Here is a 21,750-nt window from a genome sequence, read left to right on the forward strand (position 1 = left end):
TTACTTATCTGAATAACATTTCCAACTTCCATGTGGTATGGAAGAAATATAATAGGCTTTTAAAAGACCAATTATTTTTAAAAGCTTAGGACAAGTACTTTCACCCATGATGTGATCTTTGGTTTGCATGTTTTGTGTTTTATATGTAAGAGTAGCATTGTAAAGCATGCATTTTTATGCCAATTTAATTATCTAAATTAGAAAGGCAAATTTCTCAAACTACTGACAGACGCGACAATATGAATGAATTTCAAAAAACATTGCGGTGAGCTAAATAAGCTATATTCAAAACTGTACAATTCCATTTATATGACATCCAAGAACAGGTAACTCAGAAATCACAGCGGTGCTTGACTTCGAGCGAGGTAGGAAGGAAAGACGGAACTGACAGCAAAGGGATAGGAGTGAACATCTCTAGGTTTATAAAAATGCTTTGCATACTGACTGCAATGGTGATTACACAGGTCTATATATTTGCCAAGACAAACAAAAACATTTAAACTAAGAAAATAGGGTCGCCTGGGTGGCATCTGACTCTTGATTTCAGCTCAGGTCATCATCTCACGGTTCATGAGTTCGAGTCCCACTTTGGGCTCCACAGCTGACAGCACAGAGCCTGCTTGGGATTCTCTCTATCCCCCTCTCTTTCTCTCTGCTGTTCACACACTTGTGCACTCTCTCTTTCTCTCTCTCTCTCTCTCTCTCTCTCTCAAAATAAATCAATCAACTTTTTTAAAAAGTTTGAAAAAAAACTAAGAAAATAAGTATGGTTCTTGATATTCCATATAATTCTATCTCCTTGTTCCCAGAAAGTATAGTCTGTAGAGTCTTCCAGAAACTCTTTATTTTGCCTGTTAAGTAATGGGATATTGAAGAAAACATCCTAGAGCTCTTTATGTTGGCTTGGGCTACCCATCTTCTGTAATTCAGTTCTTCTCTCCAGCAACACACATACTGTCCTTCATCACCTTCATCATACCCTGCCTCAATCTACCACTTGTCCTCTAGATATATCACAATCAAAAAGTGAAGCCTTGTGCCTGTGTTATACATGAGTACTCCATGTGGCCCATCTGTCTTGTATGATCTCTATCTACTGGGCTATTTCCAAGTGGAACACTACTTGTTAGACTAACTCAGAGACTCTGCCTCCTAGAATCTGCTGCACAGCATGTAAGTTAGCTCCCTTAACAGGAAATACAAAACAACAACAACAACAACAAAAAACAAAAACAGAAAACTACTGATAATGATGCATACATTTTTAAAGACTTTAAAAATCAACTCAGAGCCTAGAGGAAAGCTTCATTCAATGATCAGTGGAAAGTAATGTGTTGAAATTGTAAAAGCAGTTAAACAAAGATTTATATTCTAGTCAGGGTCCTTATATATAACTAAGTTTATTATTTATCCCTGGAATAGTCAACTAACCCTGCTGGGCCCCAGTTTCCCATTTATAAAGGAAATTGGGTCAGCCTCTGTGGTATCTAAGGCCTCTTTGTCTCTAAAAGTCTATGCTTACAGACAATGTTTCAACTTACAGATTTAGAAAGCTTGGTTATGTCCCAAAGACTTTTTTTTTCAGGTTTTTTATTTGTTTGATTTTTGTTTGCTTGCTCATATTGGAGCTAAGAAATCAGTTTTGTTAATAAACATGCATGACATCTGGGTCAAAATAGATAATGACAAGAAAAGGAAAGGAAAGGGAAGGGAAGGGAGGGGAAGAAAAGAAAAAAGGAAAGAAAGGAAAAGAAAAGAAAAGAAAAGAAAAGAAAAGAAAAGAAAAGAAAAGAAAAGAAAGAAGGCCAGCATTAGGAAATCCACTCTACCCCTTCACCATCAAATACCCCTTCACTAGAATGTCGTGGCTGGTGCAGGCAAAACTTAAGGCTTCTGAGAGGAATAACTCACTGTCTGAGTTATCAGAACTCTGCTAAGATAGGCCAGATATAGAAATAACAGGTCAAATATCTACAAGTGTGATGGATGGTGCAACCAGCATTTATTCAGCAGGTAGTGAAGTACTTCCCTAAGACTGGTCTGGGCAGGGTGACCCCCTGCCAGGTACTACCGGCCAGAAAGCAGTGTGTTGGATGCCTGGAGGTCACTGTTTCAAGTCCAGCTACACAAGTGGCTATTCTTTTTCAGGCAAGAAATGGAAATCTGAGTTCAGCTGTTTGTTCCAGGAGAGGCACAGCAGAGTTTTAAAAGCTGTCTTGGATGAACAGTGTCTGTGTGTATTAGGACAAGGGGAGAATTTCTAATGGCTGAACCTTGATCTTTGGATTATAAGGGATCTCCTGGGACAAGAATGACTGTCCATAGGCTTTTTTCCCTGAGGAAAAACAAAGTGTCCTTATGAGAGAGACATTTTTAGCACAAAGAGATATGCTAGAGGTTGTGCACAAAGACCTCCCTGACATTCTTCCTTTCTGTGCTTACGCTCATGTTTTTCCTTCTAAAACTGTTGCCTTTGTTTTTCCACTGCTAAATTCGGTTTTTTGCAGTCTTGATTCTTTGTCACTGACTGCAGATAAAGACAAATCAAGCCAGTTTCACAGAAGTCAAGCTGGTTAATGATGTCCTGGCAGATAAAGACTTTTCTTCAGGGCGTGAGGCTGACAGAACGCAAGAGTAAAAATGTAACCGAAGATGCTGCCTAGCTCTAGTAATTCATTCGTGTCCCCGGATGTGGAGTCCCACCCTCTCAAGGACAGCAGTTTTTCTCTTAATACATTCAATGTGTGGAATTTCTTAACAGACTAAACACCAAATTTGTTTACCAGAGGCACTTGGGGGAAAGAAAATGTTCCCACATCAACCAGAAATAAAATAACATAAATAAAATACAGGCTGCACACATATCTTAAAAAGGCCAAAGCACCCTATCAATAGGTGGCTGTTTAATCTCTGTGCTTAATTATGAGTTCCAAAGTCAGACATCCGCTTCTAGATAGCAGAGATTCAGTGCATCTTCAAATACCCTTCTAGAGTTCAAACCCAGAGCCCAAGCCCACCAGGAAGCCACAGTTAACATTTACCAGTATAAAAAAAATACATCAAGTCTGGATGGACTAGGGTATTATCAACTAGTTGCTACACCTGTCTCCCACCCAATTTCTTCATCATGGGTAGGCACAGAATGAGGAAGCAGCTGTCACTGTGATTCCCTAGGTTCTCTAAGGGTAGAAAGCAAATTTTAAAAAGAGAAGACAGAGAATGAAGGAAGGGAGGAGGGGAGGGAGGAAAGGAAGGGGCAGAAAAGTCACCCAGTTTAGGAAAGGAATCAGAACAGATGTTAATTTGTTTTCAATCTTTCTTACAACGAGGCTGTCTCCAAAGGCATTCAGCTTAATCATGATGTAATAAGTTTTTACAGAGAATACATTACTTTAATTGCTGGCTTAATATATCTTAATGATTATCAACTAAGAATCAAAATTCCTCTTACAGAGAGAAATTTTATTTGGGCAAATAAATACCTTGAAAGGGCGCTAGCAGTAGATGTGATCCTGAATACTGGCAAAAGCCCAGACAACAAAGAACAAGGGGACTACGGTGCATACGGTTAAGAACAATAATCGAGGAATTTTGTGAGGGTTGGGTGGAGGGAGTGCTCCTGAGAAGAAGGGAGAGAGGAAAATGGGAGCAGGAGAGCCAGGAAACAATGCCAGGTATTATGCCGGGTAAAACCAAGAGAACGGCCCTACACGCCCTCCCCTTTTCTCCCACACACTCTCTTTCCACCTTCACAAATGTGTGCGTGGTATGGAACAGAAACAGCACACGTGCAGTCGAAAGACTGGAGCCAAAATTGACTCTATGAACTAAGCTTCCTCCAGACCCGTGGAGATCTTGGTAAGAGCTTTGCCACAGGGCGTGGAATGGTGCATGGTGAAGGAAAGAGGCTCGTGCTAATCTTATTTAGAGAGCAAGAAGCTGGACACCCCCAGCCAGCTGCTGAGTCACACTAGTGTGACCAGCTTCTTACTGCTATAAGGAGTTACCCTCAATGCCAGTTGATGCAGGAATTGCCAACCATCGTGGTACCTTGTTGCCTTTAAAACACAGATCCAGATTCTTCTTCTCCAAGAGAACTTCTCACCTTCTTTACTTTTGGACCAGCCTCCCACCTTGGGATCAGCCAAATGATTGTCAATACCTCGTATCGCAAAATTTGTTCTTGGTGTGGAGGAATGGTAGTCTGTACCCTCCAGCTACACTTCAGCCTGGCCTATGCAAATAACAAAGGAGGCTGATTTCCATTTTGGCCCCTTCAACCCCCACTTTCACAGCAATCTCCCTATCTTTGGCATAACACCTCTCCCTTCTCCAGAAGGCTTGATCCATGCCTAGCAAAGTGCCAGGCACACAGTGAGTGAGTGATCTTGATTAATTAAACTGAATTTTTAAATGATAAAATCACATACCAGCACAAATGACTACATGAGGCAATTAAGGAATATGCTACAGAAATATTTACGTTATTACTGTCATTACTTTCATCATAAGAGGAATAAACTGTTTTGGAAACAGAGAAGCTTATTTACCTCTTGACCGTCTTTGCTTACTCGTACCCAAATCGCTATTGCCAGGATCACGATGCCACATAGCTGTAGAAAGGAAAAAAAAAAAATGTTAGACAACCAAGGCAAACTGCAACTCTGATTGAACACACTCCCAGCCTTCCGGTTACGATGGTTTATCATTAATTATATATTACCACCTAAAAGAAAATCTGGTATATTCACGTGCAGGTAATTGCTAAAATGTTCTGCTGTGATTGGTAAATTTGATAAGAATAATTCTTTTTCCTGCCCATGATCCATTCATGGGTCTACAGACAAGAAATCATCACCACTACAGGGGAGGGGAAAAATGATTTTTTCATGTTTCAACTCGAACTCTGTTTTCGCTAGATTGTAATACACAAAAGATAAGTCACAACAGCTTAAAGGAAAAATATCCTTACTAGAGCCCTGGGCTTGTTTCTAAGAAGCTGTCTTGAACCAAAAAGGAAGAAAATAACTAATTATCAAACATTCCTTCAAGATTCAAGAAGCAAGAAATCAGGATAGACAGGGAACAGTAGTACATCTGACAAAATCTGCAGGTAAACAACAAGGGTTTACAACACTTTTTGTACCCAAATAAACTCTTTTAAAAACAAGCACTTTTAGGTTGTAAAGCTTACCCAGAGAGGAAGAACAATGAGCGACAGTACTTAAACTCTTAAATGCATTTAATGACTTTACCAGATTATTTAATTTGGACAAAAGCCAACACATAAAATGTGAAACACATTTTACTTTTGTGTAAAGAAAACCCTTGTCTTTCGGGGTTTGGTTTGCTTTTGTTTCGTTTCAGATATATATGTTGCAGCCTCGAAAAAAAAAAAATCAAAGATCTATTATCAAATAGAGATGTTGAGAACAAGCTTGGTAACATAACAGACACAGCAGGCCTCGCAAGACTTTCTAGACTATTCCAGCCGTATGGTGCTCTGACAGAGAAATGCCCGAGTCCTCTGAAGCCCGGTGACCTTGTAGTATCATTGCTTTTGTGCATGGTTGAGCCATATGCTTGGAATGTCAAAACAGCAGTTTCAGTTTTTTTGTAATGTTTATTTAATCTTGAAGGACAAAGAGACAGAGCATGAGTGGGGGAGGGGCAGAGAAAGAGGGAGACACAGAATCTGAAGCAGGCTCCAGGCTCCCAGCTATCAGCACAGAGTCCAACATGGGGCTTGAACTCATGAGCTATGAGATCATGACTTGAGCTGAAGTCAGACGCTTAACTGACTGAGCCACCCAGGTGCCCCCAACAATCTCACTTTTAATGGCGTCTCATGAAGCCTGCTGTGGAAATAGAGTCAAAGCCTTTGTTTGGGAATAGGACATACCATGAGCAGCTGAATAAGGGCAGAATATCTGTGTTCACTAAAAGATCTCAGAAAACATCATCTGAGTTCAAACCCTTCCTTTCAGGTAAAGAAGCTAGAACCCTGTGAGATAACAGTCACATCCTGAAAATCTGGCACCGCTCCTCATCCAATCCCGCCCTTCTATGTGCTCCAAGTGTTACAAAATAACAAATGCAGTGGAAAACCAAAGCTCTTTCTCAAATCGCCAAATAACCTATACAATTTAATGATCTTGTAGGCACACACTCGCACACACTATAAAATACAAACCACTGAAAAGACAGCTTTAGAGCCTGAAAACCCTCATTTTTTTCCTCCTGTTTTCCACTAAATCCTAATTTCCCTTGCAGATGAAGATAAATGCTCATTTTAGCAGTTCTGGGTTAATAAGTAAGTCTATAAAAATTTATGTTGAATGACAATGAGACCCTCTGAGGTTTTCAGTAATCTACAGCAGTTGGATTTTTGTTATTCAATTTGTTCATTGATATTTTCTTTCTTTTCTGAATCTCAAGCAGATTTACACTGATTGCCTTAATAGTTGGCCTGGCTTTTAGCTTAACTGAAAATAGTATTAATTATCCAAATAGGTATTATAGTTATTATCGTTATCTGATATTTATTTATGAGACTATCAATGAGAAAATTGTAGGAGGTCCTAGAGACTAAGACTGTGGTTTTTTTTAAACTCCTTAACTTTTTTGCTTGTTTCTGTGTGACTTTTTAGTTTACTTTTTCAATGCTTTTAGATCTCAAATCATTGAGAAATCTTATGAAATCAACTCTATTTGCTCGTCAAATGATAACTTTTAGTCTTCTCAGTCACCAAAAGTCACCTGTAACATTCATTAACTTTAAAAGAAAGGTGTATCAAAATGAGACACTATTACATGCCCACTGAAATGGCCAAAATCTGAAACGCTGACAACCCCAAATGCTGGCAAAAATGTGAAGCGACAACAGGAACCCTCCCATTCGTTGCTGGTGGAAATGCAAAATGTCACAGCCACCCTCAAAAACGGCTTGGCAGTTTCTTACCAAACTAAACATGCTCTTACTATATGATCCAGCAATCATGCTCCTGGGTATTTATCCACACAAAAACCTGCACAAGGATATTTACAGCAGCATTGTTCACCCTTGCTGAAGCTTAGAAGCAGCCAAAATGTCTTCTAGTAGGTGAACAAATGAATAAATAATCTGTGGTACATCCAGACAAGAAAGCATTATTCAGACTTAAACAATATAAGCTATCACATCATGAAGAGACATGGAAGAAGCTTAAAAGCATGTTACTAAGTAAAAGAAGCCAATCCGAAAAGGCTATATACTGCATGATTTGGACTATATGACTCTCTGAAAAAGGCAAAACTATGGAGACAGTTAAAAGATTGGGGGTTGCTGGTGGTGGGCGGGGGGGACAGAATGCAGAGCTAGAGCACAGATGATTTTTAAGGCAACAAAAATACTCTATAAAACATTATAGTTATGGATACATATCAAGGCCGTTATACATTTGTTCAAACTCATAGAGTGTATAAAACCAAGAGAGAAAGAACCCTAATGAAAACTATGATCTTTGGATGGTTATGATGTGTCAATGGCGGCTCATCAATTATAACGGATGTTTACTGCTCTGGTGAGTGACACTAATAACAAGTTAGGCTATGCATGTGTGAGGGTAGGGTATATGGGAAATTTTTGTACCTTCCTCTCCATTTGGACCTGTAAACCTAAAACTGCTCTAAAAAATTAAGTATTTTTTTAATGTGTATTTTTATTTTTCTAAGAGAAAGAGCAAAAAGAGAGAAGGAGACAGAGAATCTGAAGCAGGCTCCAGGCTTCGAGCTGTCAGCACAGAGCCCAATACAGGGCTCAAATTCATGAACTGAACGGTCAGATCATGACCTGAGCTGAAGTTGGATGCTTAACCAACTGAACGACCCAGGCAGCCCCCCAAAATTAAGGTTTTTTTCCTAAAGAACATCCAATTATTTCAGGAGTCAAGAGTATTTTGCCCAATTTCAATCTTTACAATTAGATCAGTTTTCTTAGAAATCTTGAAGTCGGACAAACTATCATTTCCATTCCTATCTCTCTATTTTTTCTTCAAACTTCCTCTTAAAAACAGAAGAAACAAATGTTGAGAACACGCCATTCTCATCTTTTTGAAGATATTGGCATGTAAAACTTAGTCTTAAAGATATAAAATTATTAAATTTTATGCTGACTGACTTTAAAAGTAAATTGATCTTCTGTAAAGAATAGTCATTCCAGGGGCGCCTGGGTAGCTCAGGTCATGATCTCACAGTGTGTGAAGTTGAGTGCTAAGTCCAGCTCTACACTGAAGTGCAGAGGCTGCTTGGGATTCTCGGTCTCCCTCTCTCTCTGCCCCTCCCCCATTCTCTCTCTCTCTCTCTCTCCCTCTCAAAATACACTTTTTTTAAAAAAAAAAAAGAATAATCATTCTAGAGTCATGGTTGATATTAACCTATGTTATCCCAGTTGTTAAAGACTGGCTATCATTAATGGTTCTTTGAGCCTTTTTCCAGTTTGGCTTTGGGCGTTTGTCTCCAGCCTTCTTATGTTGTTTAAATAACTGAGAGTATAAATCAAGAAATAAGTATCCAGCTCTGTCCTACTTTCTGTTGATCAGGTTGTAAAGGAAATGAGTAGATATTTTGGGCCTCTGAGCCCAAAGTAGACGTGGCAGAACAGGCCTCCTTCCCCCCAGTGCCCACCTTCTGGCTTCTCTTTGAAGGAAGATCATTGTGGTTGCTACTCAGCTCTCATAAGACCTCTTTCTTTTTATGGAATTAGGCTGCATTTTGTCTGAGCCAGCATTCTAAAAAATTAAGTAATAATTTTGATGTTTGCTTTTGAGCATGCTATGGACTGAATTATATCCCCCCAAATTTACATATTAAAGCCCTACCCTACAGTTTGACTGTATTTTGAGATAGGACTTTATGAGGTTAATTACTGTTTAATGGGGTTCTAATCTGACATTACTGGTGACCTCATAACAAGAGGAAGAGACTTCTGTGTCTCTGTCTCTGTGTCTTTCACTTTCTCTCTGCATTGATGCATGGAGGAAAAACAATGCAAGGACACAGCAAGAAGGCAGCCATCTGCAAGCCAGGAAAAGAGCTCTCACCAGAAATCAAATTGGTTGGCACCTTGATCTTGGACTTCTAACCTCCAAGATGGCGAGAAAATAAATTTCTGTTGTTTAACCCACCAAGCCTGTGGTATTTTGCTTTGGCAATCCAAGCAGACTGAGACAGGAAAGAAGCTGAAAACTACAAAGTGGCAGGAAGAAAAATGGAAGCACCATCTAGATCAAGGATAAATGGCATAGAAAAAGCTGATTTGTCCTCTTCTCTGATAGTGTGTCCGCCAATCATCCCTACTCCTTCCTCTCAATTCTATCTTTTTTTAAAGTTTATTTATTTATTTGGGGGTGGGGGGCAGAAGGCAGAGAGAGAGAGAGAGAGAAAACAATCCCAAGCAGGCTCTGTGCTGTTAGCACGGAGCCTGACACAAGGCTTGATCTCATCAGCCGTGAGATCATGACCTGAGCTGAAACCAAGAGGCAGACTCTCAACCAACTCAGCCACCTAGATGCCCCTCAATTCTACCTTTGGATTTTATCACATTGTATTTGAAGAGTGTTGCACATGGAGGGAAGTGCATAGCACTATGCTATGAGGAAGCATGGATTGTGAGCTACATCATTATTGGTCCAGAATGGATACATTTTAGATAAGCTTAGGGGAAAGCTTCCTAAAAGTTTATGAAAGAATAAGAACACACCCAAATGGATAGCCTGGAAAACTACAAGATTTGTCTTTATGGTAATCCCAGAACACTAGACACCATGATTACAGGCGGTGAGAATCCCAACAGCCCTAACATTTTAGGACAGTACTAACATTTTAGGAAAGTTGTTAATTTTCAAGTTTCTTCTTCTCTTAAACATTTATTTAAAAGTCTAGTTTCATTGCATCGTGGTAAGATAATGCAGAGTGTGCAACTGTTGCTTATGTGAATTTTTTATATTAAATTATTTGTTTTCCATTTATTGTATCCTCTTCTCCAGGAATACAAATTGCCCTGGTTTTCCATTCTCTGTTCTACCATCTTCTTCCACCTCATTTATCTCTTTTTGATTTTCCTCTGGGAGAGCTTCTCAATTTGGGATTCTATATCACTGTATCCATTTCATGTAGTTTCTGGAGTGGATTTTAATTCTATCATTGCATATCGGGTTTACATGAACCATTTCTTTATTGTATCCATTTTCCTTTCCTTCCCATTCTATGCTTTTCCAGTTCACTTTTTTCATCTCTCATGGTCTCTCTCCTCTCTTTCACAGGGAGTTATTATTTTCTGGCATTGCATTGTGGAGACCGATTTCAGGATCCTTCTTCCACGATGCTGGAGTGTTTCAGGGATGTGTGCTTGTCCTCTAAGGTTTCAGAGGGACATTCCCTGTCACTTGTTCCTCAGTCCTTTTACTGGGACTTGGGCTAGATTTTCCTTTATTCATCCTTGAATAAGATGAGACCTTGTCTGCTGTATTATTCATTGAGAGTAGGGTCTGCCCTTTGCCTCACTCTCTAACAACGTGCATCATGGTAATTCTCAGACTTCCTGTTGGAGGAGAGGTCACTCTACATTCTCTCCACAGCCATGGCCTAATGCAGCTCTGATTTACTGACACGGCCTCCTGCCACTCACACACTGCTTTTCTGCTCTAAACCAGTGGAGTCAATTAAAAACTTCAATTCTTAGCAGGCTCTGCCTTCATGGTTTTTCTATCTTCAGCCCCAAATGACTGGTATTTATTGTAACAATGAGTATTAAGTACACAGCAAAGTGTCTCTGTAGTCGCATTCATGGGTATCTTCTAAACCTAGTAAGTAAGCCAAACACCCAGTACAACTGCTGCAAATTCTAATTTCAAATAGCTCTAAATGTAGGGGAAAGAAATCAAACACATTCCTTTCTGACATAAGTAGGGTCTGGGTGAACGTGCTCCGGGTTATCTTTGCTGCATGAAAGCACACAATCACTAAAATTTACATAACTTCAAAATAGGTAAAGAGAGATGTTCAGCATTTGATTAGCACCCGAATGTTTCTGAATCATAAAACAGATGCAAATTCAGGGATGTTTTTATCGCTTTGTGTCAGAAGTACAACTGCCATGGCAGTAACACCTGCAGACCTGAACATACGTTTGCAGGCCCCCCCCCCCCCCCCGGGGGGCAAGGACACAAATCACAGACGGTCCACAGACCACAGGTCTCTATATTGAGAAGTTAGAATTCACAGTAATAAACATATAGAAAATGTTTCCTAGCTTCAACCTTGACAAGTGTGCCCACGTAATGACCTGGAAGATGAGGTTTGATTTAGAATTCTCTGACTCCTCAGAATCTGCTACCAGAAGCTGGTGGCCTGGGGAGAGCCAGCCCCGCCCAGGCCCTCACTTCCGGTTCTGTCCTGAATGAACTCTGAGGGACATGATAGCAATGAGTGTGGATACCTCAGTGCAAGCCAGCTCTGTTACAACCTGCTCCCCTTCTGCCCAACAGCCCCCCCTTGATCGCTTCAGGAGAAGGGCCTGTGCAGACTCTGGAAACAGGTTTGGAGCCATTTGGGAAGGGAAAGTTGGGGTCCCAAATCCCCAAAGTGGAGCCCAGGCTCAGAGTGAGCATAGTTCTGTAGCCCCACAGATCCCTTGCCCCATGAGGTGAGAAGAGGACCAGAGTAGGGCTAAAATAATATTTAAGTTTTAAAAGCCAATTAGGTATAAAATGTTACCATACCAGATCCTAATACTTAAAATGAAAAAGCAATATAATGGTTGGAATTGAGGAAAATTGCATTAATTGAACTATTATTGCATGGCAGTCCTTGGTTATAGGCTTTCGGAAAGTATCTTATTTAATCTTCACAATTAACTCTGCTGGATAAAATTATCATCCTCATTTTACAAATACAGAGACTGGGGCACAGAAAAGTCAAGGGACATGTTCCAGGCCACAGAGCAATATAGAGTGAATTCAGGATTTGCATCTCAAGTCGGCTTACAAAAATATGCTCTTTCCATTCCCCTAATTTGTAATAGAAGAATTTCTGCCTTCATCATAATTCTTGCCATCTTATTTCCTCCTCTGTTTCAAACTCCAACATTGGAATTGATTTATCACTACACAGAGTACTTTCATATTTTTGTCTCATAAAAATGTCTATACAACATTGGTCAAAATGTCCGTCTCTTGGACATTTCTTTTGCGTTGTTCTGAGTTCTTTCCTATGCATTAACTCAATCAATGACTTTCCCAGCAACGCCATGAAGTAGATACTACTATGATCCCCAGTTTTAAAGATGAAGAACTTTAAAGCACAGAGAAGTTAACTAATTTCCCCTAGGTCACACAGCTAGTGATGAAGGAGCTGAGGTTCAGTCTGGACTTTCAACCACTGGGCTTCCATGTTGTAATTCTACACTGGGCTTCTGTCATTGTTGTAATTCTACACTGATGGCACAGTGTCAGAAAGCCACTGTATATAAAAAGTTCACACATTCTAGCCACAGTCAAGTCTTTATCATGGGAGATTTCAACAACTGACAGGATGTAATATAATTGGGCCTGATTGTTTGTTTGTTTGTTTGTTTGTTTGTTTCTTTCTTTCTTTCTTTCTTTCTTTCTTTCTTTCTTTTTTTGGGAGAGAGAGAGAACACAGGAGTGAGGGAGAGAGGCATAGACAGGAGACAGAGAGTAGTAAGCAGGCTCCACACTCAGCACAGAGTCCAACTTGGGGCTCAATCCTACGACCCTGAGATCATGACCTGAGCTGAAATCAAGAGTCAGAAGCTCAAGTAACTGAGCCACCCAGGGGCCCCTGGGCCTGATTTTTTAAGGTTCCCCTATCTCAGTTATGTCTGCCTTAACTCTCTTCATTGCTCTCAGCACAGCCAGCCAAGAGACCCAGGCACCACATAAAATACAATGAGGAATATCAAAATTCTGGTTCCTGGACTCTCTCCAAGTTCTGACTTCCTTCTGCTCTCTTCACACTGCTTCACGCACTGGCTTCCTGCAGTTGCTGATACATTTGGTTTTTACAACCTGGCTTCTCCTTCTCCCCTTACCTCATTTGGGATTGGTAATGTGGCTTCACTCTGCTTCCCTGCACACAGGGCTGGCGTCTCTATAGCTCTCTACTTCTGGCAGGAGTTCCACTGCATCCCTGGGCTAACGGCTGTGTCCCGTGTTTTTCTGGACAACTACCATATCCGAGCATCCACCATATGCCCCAGCATCTACCATATTCCCTCTCAGATATCTGAGAGGAGCACAAGAAAATTGGGGCGTCTCATCTGTTCACACACAAGACTTGGAGAAATAGACTTTGAACCTGGAATTTATCCATTCTCTACGGCACCTTCCATTCACTGTAACTTACATCAAATGTTAGCATCAGTGATTAAGAATGATTTCTGCTTCCACGTGTTCTTCTTCAAATGCTAATTCTGACAAATGAAAATTGCTGCCTATTTATGTGACATATCTCAAGTTCTCTCACAAAAGAAACTGGTATGTTTAGCTTACACGACCATATGCATATCTCAGAGATATTTCAACATCTGGCCCTACTTTGCAAAAGCTTAGTTTTGCAAGTTATACCAGAAAAAATGCATTTGAAAACATAAAGCCATGGATATCTATAAGAAAACCACATCAGTGGGACCATTAAAATTTTTACTTAAGTAAACATTAGGAATGTGACAAATCGCTAATTTCCTATGAAGAGTCATAAAATCCTAACTGAGAACTTTGGGCTGGGGGATAGAGGGGAGAATAGAAATAGCAGTGATTCCCTAACCTCAGAGACTCCTGCTGTCTAGATTTTGAATGAGAATATTGATGTCACCTGTTGGCTGAGAAGTTATCATTGGTCTTTACCACCATTGTTCTCACTCAAAGACTACATTTCAAGATATGTCATATAGAGATTGTAGGTCTTACCAATATGTTGATGGAAAGAACAAGGCCTTTTACCCTAGCGACATTAGAAATGTCTAACTGAAATATAATGCATCAGAAAGACTTTGTATTCATTATCAGAAAACAAAGAGACAATAGCAACCATAAAATAATCAGAAGTCCCCAGGAAAGCAGTGACAATATCTAGGTTCAGCATGGTACAGATCTCTAATCTTATATATATAATCCTAAACGTATACCATGCCCCTTTCCTAATGTGCCTTTATCATTTCAGTTTAAAATTCAGATCTATTTCAAATTTTCAATTAGCTATTTAATGAAACATTGACCTCAACCGGCAATAGCAACCGGCAATTTATATGCTATTTTTATGCAACAAATATATTTTGACGATTTCATGATTTGAAGATTGCCACCAGTTTAGGCACTTTAGAACATCTTATTAAGGAACATCTTATTAAAATAGGAACCATGCATTTATTAGCATTTTCACATTTTGGTTGTTTAAATGGCCCATGTACGTTGTGTACCATAAAAAGACAATGGTCATAGTTTCTTAAAAACAAATATGAGGACTTCTTGAAGAAAAAACTGATTCCAGGTATATTGCAGGAACCAGTGAAGTAAGCCTGGAACATCTTGTCATACCAAATGGGGAAGAAGTTATGTTGTTGAGATCATGTCAAAAGGTCTCACTGAAAATACTCCCCAGTGGTCAAAGGTAAAACAAATTGCACATCAACAAAGATAAGAATGGTGATAGAGTTTAAATCTACTATATCATAAGGCTACTTACAGAAATACTTGCTTATTACTGTTGTATGATCCTGCAAATTAACTCATCATTTTGTTAAGTGAAGAGTAAGAAGCCTTTATGCTGCCTTTTTTTTTTTTCATAAAAACTGGATACTACTGGTAACCAATCAGTAAATGCCAAGTTTCTCTTTATTGAAAATATTCCAGCTAATAAATGAAGAAAAGGTGATAGACATAGAGTATCACCAGTTTGTATATGTGCTGCCGAAGCGAGCACAGAGTATCTCCAGTTTGGAACTCTTAATGGACTGATTCTTAGGTTCTCCAGCATCAGTGGCAACTAACATCACAAAATGTGACATGGTCAGAGAGTGTGTGAAGAAAGAACACAATGTCACTTATAAAGTAGTTGTGCTCCTACCCAAATAGCAACCTGAATCTTTTCAAGGTGACAAATGCCATCACTAGATTGGAGATAATACGGAGGACAGGGGAACATGATAAACTATACCATGGATAGGTAAATAGCAAACTCCAGCCCGTGGGTAATGTCATAACACAAACAATGACACCAATTCATAAAATTTCAAGGTGGGGAGAAAGAGATGAAGACAGAAGGGGAACCTAAAGATGAAAATGGACATAAAGGATATATCAACCAATCACAATGTCTGAACCTTATTTAGATTCTGATTCAAAGAGGAATATGTATGAAGCAATTAAAAATTTAAACCCTAGGTGGATATTTGATAATCGATTAAGAAATTCTTATTAAATTTTAACATTGTGGTTATATTTTTTAAAGAATTATTTCTCTTTTAGAGATATATATTAAAATATTTATAGGTGAAATATCTAGGATTTGCTTCAATTTACATAGGGTGGAGAAAGTGGATGAGAGCACCCGGAAGGATTGCCATGATGTCCTGGCTGTTGGGGCTGGGTGATGGGTTGATTATCCTTTTCTGTTCTGTGAATGTTCAAAATTCTCCGTAACAAAAAGCTACAAACAAAGCCAATCAAAAGTACAGAGACATTCCTTTGTTTATCTTCTACTCTCAAGCTTTAACCAATTTTAAATATTTCAAGGGAAGAAATTAATCTGGAGTAACTTTAAAAAACTGTATATATTCATGATCTACATTTAATATTTGCAAAAGCAGCCCATTTTTCCTAGGGAAAAGAGGAAGTAAAAGACAAATTTTCTTCTTTATTTTATTTTATTTATTTATATCCTCATTTGCTTACTTCATCAATATTTCATCTGTAGTCATTAGGGCTACTGACATTGAATGAAAGTAATTTTGGACAATAAGACTGTATTCCTGCAATTGAGATTAATTAGGTACATCATCATTTTAATTGGACAGAAATTTACCAACATAGATACCAGCTGCCTGTTTACCAAAGGTAACCAGGTAAAAAACAAAACCAGAATTCTCTCCTGCTTACACCGCATAAGCCATTTTTAAATTCAGTATACAAAATGACTTTTTCATTTAAGAACTTTGGGCTATTTTTAATGATTTACTTCTGAACAATCTTTAACTGTACCATATATACTAAAAGTGATAATGGCAATTTTCCAACATCCCAGCCTGCCTTTTACCTTTTGCCTTCCAGATCTTATTTTTCCATTTTTTAACATTTGATGCTACTTACCAACTTATTTGCTGTCTTATGTCAATAAGCTTTCAAAAAAAAAACCACCTAAGAACCTGCTAAAATACCAACGCTGTTGGTTAAAAGGTGGGGCGATGACACATCAAAATCAAAATACTGACTTTCAGTGGTTGATATAAACCTAGTAAGTTTAATTTTTATTTTTTCCATGGTGAAAGTTTAATTTTTCCTTGATTAAACAATTTTATTGTTTCCCTCTCAAGTTATTTTATGACTCACTGTTTCTTCTCTGGGTCTCTGAAAACGATCCCTTCCTCATGTCTATCATCTGACAACCCACCACTCACCTGTTTCAGACCCAGATGTAAAGATTAGAATTCAGGGGCTGGGTTCTGGTGGAATCAAACCAAATTCTTCCCACAAGGTCCTTAAAACTAGGGAGGCCTATATGATATACAACTAAGAATAGTTGTCCTTTAATTAAAGGGTATTTTTTCTTCTGTGATTGTTTTGCAACAATATCAAAACATTTATGAAATGTTTACCCTCGCAGATCCTGAAGTCTACTTTCTTGAGTCACTGGCTCATTTTCAATTACTGAAATAACCAAAGAAAGAACAAACAAATCCAAACAAGTAAATGGAAGATACATTTTCTTCCTCCTCCTATTTCTCTAGTGCAGAGTCTGTTCTTATTTGTGCTATTGATATCAAGATCCCCTTTCTTGCATAAAATTGATAATTAGAAAAAAAAGAAAACACTTACCCAGAACAAGAAGTTGAAGATAAACATAGAATATTTTAAACAGCCACTCACACCTGCCATGTCGAAGAAAGATCAGGAATCCAGATGCTGCAAATGTATCTGTTGGTTATAGGATTGTCCTGCAATATGCTCAGGAGTAATCTGCCTGCAGAGATTTCTGTGCCCACGGCTTCCGAGCAGAAATAGAAAGCAAAGGAGGGGTGGAGGGGAATAATCCAGTTATTAAAGTGGATAAAAAATTAACCCACACATTTAAATATCACAAGGGCTATCTCTAGGCGAGTATGTTCTTTTGCTTGTCATGGCTCCTGGGGCACTGGGCCAGGATATTTATGATCCTTTCTCCAAAACTGCCTCCTCTAAAGTAAACAGATATCAAGTTAAGGAGTGGCGCTGGGTCGGGGAGAGAGTGGCACAGCGATACTTGGTTGTTGGATTTCAGAACCCACAACTTCCCTGCTCTCTATTTCCACTTTAGAGAAGTAAGACTGGTTTTGCTTAGAGATAAAGGGGCATTGTGTCTCAACTCGTTTTTGCATTGTATTTTCTCAACAATGCACAATTTTTCCAGGTGCAATAAAATACATTGAGAAATCTGCAAAATCTGAAGGCTTACACGTAGCCACCTTTCATTCTTAACCCCAGAATAGTGGGAACAACCATTCCAGGTACCACCTTGCAAAGCCTCTAAACTAAACTCAAAACAAGTCCACGGAGCTGCTATGAATGACTCATAGAGGAAGTGAGGAAGAAGAGATTGCCCTGCCTATGATAAGACCATCCGGTTTTTATCTTTATTTCTTACAGTGGAAAAGAAAAAAAATTCAGGAGTCATTCTCTGACTGCCCCATTATGTTCATTTTATAATGTGTAGCTATTTTGATAGTTCAGTTTACTGTTAAGGCAGGCACTGTACTTCCCATTCTCTGATAAGTTATACCTAGCAACAGCTCCTCTCCACCAACCCAGTTTCTGGATTCCAGGTCCTCTCGGACAAAAAAAAAAAAATTCAAAATGTGAAGGTGGTCATAGTTCAGCGACCATAGATGGTACAGTTTGTTTCTAGTGCTAATAGAAGGCAGCTGCTGCAGGTAAAGGCAAAATTCTCTGACCTAATCAGGGAGGTGTGGACTGCTTTTGTATAAACAATTTGGGTCATGCTAATTTTCACATCCTGCATCTAAAAGGGAGTCCTTTTCCCCCTAGAGGAAAGAACCCCATACTTCAAAATGCTGTTGGGGAAAATACCTCTTTAAATCTTTGTTAAGTTCTGTACAATAAGCAAGTGTGGGCTTGTAAAAAAAAAATGGATTAGTTAGAATATTTTTCTACTTTTCATGAACATACAAAGATGCTTTTGAAACAATTCCACTCCCTGACTATAAACAAAATGTATTTTTAATGTATGAGCACCAATAATGTTTAGTGCTAAGGCCAAATTTAGGATTAGTTCAAAAAGAATGGCTTAATATTTAAATAATCATTAAAATTGTTGGTGTTCTATGCTATTTCTTCTAGAAAATGGAAATAATTTCACTCCTACTTCTACTGAGATAATAGTGCATATAGGATTATCCATCGCTGAAAGAAGAAAGAGTTTTTGATTGAACTGAAAAACCAAATGGATTTGAAGTCCTACAAATGATTATCATTTAGAGGTAAAATCAAAAGAAATATATAGATAAAAATGCTGTTTTGTTGACAAGAATGTATTGAGTACTTATCAAATTTCAGTTTGGAATATACTTTTTTAAATCTGCTTGTAAAGAATATAATCCTTAGTTAAATCACTGTGGAACCCTGAAACATAAAAATCAATGGATGTGTTTTACAGAAAAATTACTCTTTGTAAAAGAATCCCCAGTCCAATTCAAAAGCTGTATGAAGGAGTTCATTCTTCTGAATTCCTATCCTGGTAAATGTTATGATCACATAAAACTTGCCCAAGCTAAATATTGTGGAATCCCTTTGTGGTCCTCTTTTTTTCTTGCCTGGTATCCAGTCACTTCCCACAGTTCGCTGAGCCCCTCAATTTCCTTCAAATCTGGTTCCCCCATCTCTCCTTTAGCTACTGTCATTATTCAACCTGTTATCATCTCATACGTGGGCCATTCCACTAGAATCTTAATTAGTTTTCCTGCCAGTCTCTTCCCCCTCTTGTCTGCCTTAACACTCCAGAATTTTCTCTTTCCCTTCCCATAATTCTTTTCATGAATACTTATTGACTATAAGTCAATATGTAATTCTCCTGGTTAAAAACCAGTCTAAAGGGCTCCTGGGTGGCTCAGTCAGTTGAGCACCCGACTTTGGCTCAGGTCATAATCTCACTGTGTGGGTTCAAGCCCCATGTCCGGCTTTGTGCTGACAGCTCAGAGCCTGGAACCTGCTCCAGATTCTGCGTCTCCCTCTATCTCTGCCCCTCCCCCACTCACACTGTGTGTGTGTGTGTGTGTGTGTGTGTGTGTGTGTGTGTACATGTGCACACACCAGCGTGTCTCTCTCTCTCTCTCTCTCTGTCTCTCTCAAAAATAAATAAACATTAAAAAAAAACATTCTAAGGATGGCTTCCTGTCACAGGAAAAATTTCAGATTTCTTAGAATGGCACTGATAGCACAGGGCAAGCTGTCCTCTACCCACCTCCCAGAGAAAAGATTATATTCTATTTTATGTTATATATTTTCCCATCATCACTATCACTATGTACTATATTGTTTTTTAATAGCATTGTAAATATTAATTTCCTCAAAGGCTAATAGCACTAGCGAGAGAAATGATGTTGAAGTTTCTCTTCCTTATGACTACTTAGGTGTGGGTATGTAAGTGCATGAAGACATGAGGTCATGCATTCTAAATAATTAGAGTGAAGAGAAAGTTCTGATGCTCTTTAGCATTTCTCATTTTGAAAAAAAAAACTTTTTTCCTACTTTTGGAAAATAAAGGTTGCTCACTTACAGGTTTTATGATCCCTTTCACAGGAGCAGAGGCCTGGCTCTTGTCCTCTAGGCCAATTCCAACATTCCCAAGACCAACATTTTTCTTCTGTTTTCATTTGAACATAATACTCTATGCTTCCTATCCTGTGTGCTTATGGAGCCTAGCTCATAAAAACCTCTTGCATATTCCCACTGGGGATGGGAAGCATCTGGTATGAGAATGATCTGTCTCCTTCCATTGCAGGAAATTTTGAAACAACAATATTTGTGGTGTGAATTCCAGCTCAAAAATAAATGACTTAAAATTGTCTTTGTAAAGTACCAAAATGGTGTTCATGAACAATGGATAGCCAATGAATATTCTTCCTCTTTTACAGATATTTTTACTCTAAAATTGTCATGATTTGTACCTAGACATAAAGTCACTAACCATATTGGTTACAAAAGGAAAAATATGAAAACGTGCATAAGAAAATAGACCTTAGATCACCAAAATCCATTTTTAAGTGTTTATTAGTGAAGATAGAGGCAAAATAGTACAGTCATTACAAATGCAGTTTTGACCATGATGGATTAGAGATGCCCATGAATTCTTATTAGATCTCACTATAGTGTTTATACTCTCTTCACGCTTTGCAGTAAGATGAGAAAGGGCCCAGTTGCTCGTTGGGGTCCAGGGTCGGGTCCTTGGCTTGACAGCCCCCGAAGCTCAGCTTTGCCAACCTTTCCTGAAGTGATCTGCTTCTTAGGACAGATTCACTTTCAATGATCTCACAGGAGCCAGAATGTCAATTTCTTAGTTTATGGTGAGAAATGTACCCATTAAGCCATCCAGCATAAGACAGTGGCTGACCGGAAAAACCACTCCCTGTCAGAAAGCAGCACGGAAGCCAGAGCATACACACGTGGTCTCTTGGAGGGGAAATTCAGTAAAGGAGTCGGTGGATGCATTGCTAAGATTTGATAGGCTGGTGAGTCTAGCACCATCTCAGGGATCTCACAGCCAAACCCACCAAATGACACCCTCAGCAGAGGCAGCAGCCTCTCCATGAACATTGCTGTGACAAACCACAAATTCCTTCTCCTCCAGATTGCCTTCTCTGTCCTCTGTTCAGTCCATGCCCTCTCTGTGATCACAGTCTATCCCCAGGCAAGAGGACGTGAACATTGGGTATCCATTTACTCGACCATAATTACAATTCAGTCCTGCTTCCAAGATCACATTTTAATTGCATTTTACATATTTTTAAAATTCTTCACTTAAAAATGATTGCTCTCTTGGTCCAGTCCTATAGATTTTACTAGTTGGTCTCTCTGAGGTCAATCCTATTTTCCTTCTCTCCAAATCAGGATGTGTGCCCACATACAGACTAGAATACTTAACAGGAGAATGAAGAATACAAAACAGAGCTCTGTCATCTCCAGCCCAGGATCATTGGATACTCCATTTTCGTGCTGAATTTGCCTGGCTGTTTGCTTTTTAAGTTTAAAGTGTAAATGCCAACCTGCTTTTCTCTGAGTTCTCACTGAATCAGTCCTTTGTTTGGTCAGTTCACAAGGTACACATTAGCTGCCAGGCATGATTAGGCTCTGAGGTAACAGTGATTAAGAGGTAGGGAAATGAGCAGAGGCCACCAACACAGAATTTAAAAAAGAAAAAGAAAAAATAGGAGGGTGGGGATGTTTCATGCTTATATCAGACACCAGTTTCTCAAACTGAAAGAGC

General features: G+C 39.0%; 1 protein-coding gene across 1 annotated transcript in view; it reads right to left on the reverse strand.

Moving 5' to 3' along the window:
• Positions 1-17,509, reverse strand: part of TSPAN8 (tetraspanin 8) — a 31,684-nt gene extending 14,175 nt beyond the window's left edge. Inside the window, exons 1-2 of the mRNA XM_007082249.3 lie at positions 17,091-17,509; positions 4,551-4,613 (exon numbers count right to left, since the gene is read on the reverse strand). Of these exons, the coding sequence (XP_007082311.1) occupies positions 4,551-4,613; positions 17,091-17,150 (123 nt within the window). The 5' untranslated portion in view covers positions 17,151-17,509. The remainder of the gene's footprint in view (positions 1-4,550; positions 4,614-17,090) is intronic.
• Positions 17,510-21,750: the final 4,241 nt, after the last annotated feature.

The sequence above is a fragment of the Panthera tigris genome, chromosome B4 (assembly GCF_018350195.1).
Source record: "Panthera tigris isolate Pti1 chromosome B4, P.tigris_Pti1_mat1.1, whole genome shotgun sequence".
NCBI classification, from domain to species: Eukaryota; Metazoa; Chordata; class Mammalia; order Carnivora; family Felidae; genus Panthera; species Panthera tigris.